Genomic DNA, 6247 nt, shown 5'->3' with positions numbered 1-6247 from the left:
TCTCAATTTTATATTCTCCTGGTAAGAAGACTTTGAAAATATGCATGGAGATATATCGGGAACATCTTTTCCTCAACATTTCCAATTCCAAAGAGCCTTTGAATGATGTTTTTTAACTGTACCACAGGCCGCACTTGAGAAACTGTATCAACCATCATAATTTGGTGGTATTAACAAAATCATCAAGGATAAATAAATCAAGCAAACGTAGTGACTGATTCCCACGTAACAACGAAATGTGGTCTGGTCCACTTAATCCATTTTTTTATGACGGAAAAAGAGTATCCATCACAGACGAAGTGGCACTAGTGCACCATGCAATCAAATCAATTTTCTTCATTTCTTCTTCAATTTCCAGCAACAAGATTTTGTACATGTAAACTTTTGAGAACTGAATGATCATCTTGTTAAATAGGTTACCATGAACCTGGCTAATCAGGAGACTATCAGAGAGTAAAATAACTTGTTGCCAAGTTAGAATAAATCGGGATGATCTAAAGCTTAGGGGAATGCAATCCTATAAGAATGCAATTCAATGGTGGTTCTAGGTTCAATTCTAATGGAATGGTTCCCTAAGGAAAAGCTTTCTAGGATGAGTTATTAAAATGGCTTATCTATTCAGAGCACTATTTATCTACATTATTCTTCATCTCATCCTGCAGATTGCCGGCTGCCACTCCAAATGCTGCTGCCAATTGCTTTATTCATGACAACTAATTCCGAGTCTTCTGGGAGTTCAGCCCTCTTCAGGAACCTACCCAGTTTAACCTCCTCAGCACAGGAATTATTGCTGAAACTGGATTGTTCAGATTCCTTGCTGGTAATATCAACCCCAAGTAACTTTATGGGGGAATTATTAGTGCCGTCAACCGTTGCGGCCATCATAGACTCCAAAGGGAGTCTTTTCAAAGGAGGCGTACACTTAGACAACCAATAGTCTAAGCACTTGTGATTGGGATCTAGAGCCTCGATTGCCTGTTAAACAACAAAGAGCTTCTTAGTAAAATTCATAACGTGTTCTAATGAAGTGACCACCTCCTCTCAGAGAAACAAAACCTATATATTTATTGAAAAATTACCTGAATGATTGGTGGGGAAAAGAAACCAAACATTTCAAGTCCGTCTACAGAATCGGTGGATAATAAAGCAGGAACACCGGATTTTCCAGCCCTGTGTTGTTTTTTTATTTCTTCATTTACCCTGTCTCTCACACTGTCCCAACATTGAATTGGTGAAGTGTGAGTAAACGAAATCTCCGGAAGCTCTTCTACTGCCACCTGTTATTAGATTTTGAAAGAAAACCAGCATGTTACCACAACAAAACAAATGATTTTAAGACTGAAAATAGGAGGTATTTGGAATCATACATACCCTAAACAATGGTCCGAGAAGTCCAGCATCAAGAACTTTTGAAATGTAGCAACATGTCCTTGTTGGATCTAGTACATTGTGAAATGTAACTCGACTCCTAAATCCTGCAAAGACACCATTTTCTCTTAATTTTAACATTTTTATGCACCATGGAAATACTCATTGCAATATTTAGTGCATGTACCTTTTGGAAAGATAGCTTGATGATTGCACCAATTTTTGCCAACCATCACTGTTCCATAGTCAAGTGGCTCAACCACATGCCTTAATATTGTTGCCCGGGAGACTTGATCAGATTGGATTGAAGAAGGCTTGGCCACTTGACAAACCTGGGAATGCAAAGCCTTGGCCACGCCGTATTCAATGTCAACACCAAACAGTTTCTCAGTAGCTTTGGAGGCTGGGGTGGGATTTTCTGTTGGTGTTCCAGGAGGACATGATAGGTCGAATGAATGACTAGTTGGATTACTTGTCCCCAGAGACTCACAATCGATGACCATCTTGTCCTTGTCAAGCTTTTCTGTGCTAGAACTACAGGTTAGCTCTTCTTTTATTCTACAACTACTTGATGGATCTTCTATGTTCAGATCAACACATTTATTCTGAACTACCTTCTCTTTCGGATATCCCACTGGCTTGTCAAGATCATGGCAGCCATCAAAGCTGCAATCAATGTCAGCATCTATTACAGGTCCAGATAATTCTGCGCTTTTACTGAAGTCAATCTTCTGCTGCATAGAACCAGATTGGCAAACTAAGTCTGCATTGTACTGTCTCCACTGGTACATTGCAGCTGCATCTCCCTCCAGAGCTGCAATAAGAGCATTCAGCTCCTCCATACTGTATCGGTATAGCACAAATTTTTTGTCCGGTTCACATGAACATAGAAGGTTTGCATGGTTTAAGCAAGCAAAGCGATTTGGCGAGCATTGGCAACTGACAGCAGATAAATGGAGATCATAGAAGCATGAAAAGCATTCCCGGTCTGTTGAATCATAATCTTGATCCATCTTCTTACATTGCAAAAGAGCATTTGCCTCACGTGCTGCACCTTCCATTTTAACCCTTGTCTGAAATGAGGAATGAAAAGTGTAAGTAACACTTAATTTCTTTGAGTAAGAACTGACAAATAATAAATTCCTATAATAAGAATTAAGAAGTACCTGAACTGCACTTGTCAACACTCCATTTATTCCACGGCTATCAAGCCATAAATATTTTTTCTGACCAGTCTTAGAGTTGTCAAGGTTCATCCAAAGCTGTGTGAGAGCTTCTTGTGCAGTTTCAAGTAACAACTTATCATGTGATATTGATGTCTTTCGCCGCTGATCTCTGTAGAGCTCAACGGCACATTGTCCATGGGGCAGCCAATCCACAGGAGCGACATTTACTGCCTCTGCACAGTTGAAGCCACAGTTGAACCCAGAATGATAAGCTCGCGGTAGTGTTAGAACAAACTCGCCTTGATTCTGAACAACACGGTAGACAGGTATTCCTTCTGATTTCAGAACAGAAGGGGATAACTGTGTAACCTGCACAAAGAAAATTCAGAATGAAACTGGGTGAAGATGCAATTATATTTTTATAATGCAGGAGCATATTGAATATTATGCTGCATGCTTGCACAAATTACCAATAAAAAACAGCTCTGCCAGAATGGTTGTCCTACTATTAATGCAATAATCATCATGAGTCCTAAAATTCCTAAAATTTATGATCAAAAGGATGCAATGATACTGAATAATGCGATGGTACTGAATAGTTTCCAGTTCACTTTGATTTTTTTGAAGCATGCTAAATAGTTTCCAGTTTGCATGAACTCTTATAGTTCCAAAAAAACATTTAACTAGGTTACTTTGTAAACATTGAGTTCATTTTATCAGAGTCACTAGGCCATTACACAAAATAAAATGTTACCAGCTCATGCAGGAGATCAGGCTGTTCTTCAAACAGTCTTGGCAAGTTCCTTCTCATAGCTTCTTCCAGCTTCACTGCATTATCACCAGGAACACCATACCATACTTTTTGTTCACCAAAATGCATGTAATTCAGAGAATAAAGGAAATGATCTTCCACATGCTACAGCAACATACAAATTAGGATATATGAGAATAAGAGCCATAAACAACATTTATATATTAATTATCCACATTTTACGAGATGAATGAGAAATAGAACAATGAAAAATCTTACCCAGCAAAATGATGAGAAACACATCCCAACATAAAGCCAAGGGACTACAACACCAGATATATCCTCAGTTTCAAATGAAAGAACAGACCCAGGCTGTCGTCGCAGATTATTCAAGTTCCAACCAGATGAACTATGTGGATCTTGCTTATTTGAGTCTAAAACAGACGGTTTAGTAAATCCACTACCAAACGTTGCGGTGTCCAGATCAGCACCGTAATCCACCTATGCCAAGAAAGTGTGATGTCTATCAGTACAAATGAAAATCCTAATAAGAACGTAATCTACATGTAAAGAAATAAGCAATCAAGTACCTCAACTTCATCATCAGGGCATACAACTATCCGCCAATATTCTCCTTCAATTTCCTGAACTGATGGTCGCCAATTTTTTTTGCCACTTTTAATTTCAGAAAGAGACATTTCATCAATTCCCTTCATTCCAAAATATTGCTGCTTGAAGTCGTCGGCATATTTCTCGAACTCGTCGAGTGTAAAATCTGAGCCAGACTGAAAGCCGAACTTCTCGTCGGAGTCTTTCGCGCTAGGTCGCCTGCTAGACATCCCAAACCTCAGTTTCTTTCTTCTCTTTCTTTTCTTCTGAACTGGAGGTTGGGTTTTTTTTTTTGTGGGTTCTCGGTTTTGAAGCTTGTCAACTTGTTGAACTCGGGTGTTGAACTCTGTAGAGTCCCAAAAACTCTTCTCCTTTAGAGGGCAAGGTGGTTTCCAAGAAGATGGTGGAACAATACGACAAATTCCATACTTCTCGACTTGAGGACCGATGCTCATAATGTACCCAATTGCATCTTTGAATTCCTGATGTGAAAGAAGATTATACACTATTATCAAAAACAGCATGTCACATAATGTAGTTCTGCTACTGAAGAAAATAGTCCACAAACCTCTTCAGTTGGGGTAAAAACAGGAGCATCACCGATTTCAGGTCTGTGTGATTCCTCCGGGTGCCACTTTCCACATGTCTGTCCATGAATTGAAGACAAAGAGGCAAACAAATTAGGCACAGAAAAATCATGTAACTGTAGGGGATGGAATGCTAGCTTTGTGGCAATGAAGTTAAAAGCTTTCAAGCACGTACAGTTGTAGTTCCAGCACCGTCTTCCTCGCAACTCCTTGATGAGAGGAGATCCTGAGACAAAGAGTAACCATCATAAGATCAACTTTCTAGATTAATATTTCACTTAATTAGAAAGTAATAAAGGATTAATGTCCTCATAGTATGCAGAAATTTATACCTCAAATTACAAACTTAATGATTAATAATAATGTAAAATAAGTAATTTCAATAGTGGCACAGTTCATCATATTTTGTTCATGTATCGGAATCTCTGATGATTTTTTTTTATCTGTAGATCTTGTCACTGGTTGAAAACTCAGTGAAATCATTTCAAGGTTGAGATCTATATCTTTGTATAACTTATCCATAGATTTGCTGATTCAATTGCACAGAGAAAGTACCCAATCGGGACAGACTAAACAAATTGTATCCCTAATAGGGCATGGACCAATTTGAGCAGGCCAGATCCGCCCGAAGTATGCGCCGCAATTTCTACAATCAACATGATCTTTTTTGGGGCATTAGATATTTTCCTCGCAAATCAACACAAACAATTATTACTAAGGAACGCATGCCCACTGGTCGCGCTATCCAAAATCGCTGACCTATTCTCGATCCCGCAATTGTAAGAACAGCTTACAGATCGGTCAGGGGATCCAAGTAACTTGTAACCTCGCCCCACAATTCTAATTTGCGCGAATCCCACCCCAACCCTCACCCCCTGTTGGGTGATTCAACCAATGTTTTCCCATCTATAGCCAGGCCCAAGAACAAGCATCAAACACATCCCCTCCACAAATCCCATCTCATTGCTGCATAGATCCGACCAGTTAGCATTGCCCTAGAATTCATGCATGACCGATACATCGAAGTTTCATACGAGGAAAATCATATGGATAGACATAATGATAGAAATTACATCGCATCAATCAAACGAAACCGTGCTAGTGCTCCCGAACCAAACAAGAGGGACGAGACTTTACTTTCACCAAGAACAGTTTTTTTTCTCTAACAGAGGAAGAAAGAAAACAATCTATCCATGGTATCGAATAATAATAGCCTGATCTACAAGCATGTAATATCCGGGAGGGGAGACCCGTACCTGCGACGTCCCGTCTGCAGAAGCCGGCTCCGGCGAGGCAGTGCTGCCGTGCATTCTCCTCTTCTCGGCGCGGCGCTTGGGCCTGCCGGAGCCGCCGCCGCCGCCATCCTCCTCCCTAGGGGAGGCAGGGGAGGAAACCATGGGCGGGCGAGATGTGTTGGTGGTCAGAAGGAGGAAGCTATCGCAGAAAGAAGTCCTCACCCCTGCGTCGCGGTTTTGTTTTACGGGGAGGTAACGACCCTTGCACGTGCCTCTGAACCCGGGACCCCTCAGTCGGGGTGGCGAGGCAGGCTGCTGTATCCTACTCGGTCTAGACTACTATACTCTTCTTCTCTCAACTAAAATGTGTTTCTGAAGGAGAAGAGGGGTAGCAGTAGCCGGCTAGGGTTTGGTTGTCCAGGAGATGGATGATTTGAGGAGGGTGAGAGGGTTTGCTTGGGACTTGGGAGGAGAGGGCAGGCACAATGGGGTTTTATAGCTGAGCAAAGTTGGGTCGAATTTAATGCCAGA

The 6247-nt window shown here is 40.9% G+C and overlaps 1 protein-coding gene across 1 annotated transcript; it reads right to left on the bottom strand.

The window, feature by feature from the left end:
* Positions 1-316: 316 nt before the first annotated feature.
* Positions 317-6009, bottom strand: LOC127294032 (lysine-specific demethylase JMJ18). The gene is given in 12 exon segments (XM_051323778.2): positions 317-674; positions 676-975; positions 1080-1277; positions 1372-1475; positions 1556-2441; positions 2535-2903; positions 3289-3450; positions 3565-3786; positions 3876-4376; positions 4463-4540; positions 4657-4707; positions 5738-6009. Coding segments are annotated over 12 exon segments (3060 nt in total). The 5' UTR covers positions 5879-6009; the 3' UTR covers positions 317-626.
* Positions 6010-6247: the final 238 nt, after the last annotated feature.

The sequence above is a fragment of the Lolium perenne genome, chromosome 1 (assembly GCF_019359855.2).
Source record: "Lolium perenne isolate Kyuss_39 chromosome 1, Kyuss_2.0, whole genome shotgun sequence".
Lineage (NCBI taxonomy): Eukaryota > Viridiplantae > Streptophyta > Magnoliopsida > Poales > Poaceae > Lolium > Lolium perenne.
Note: the sequence above shows the minus strand (reverse complement) of the source record. Positions and strands in the feature narration are given on the sequence as shown.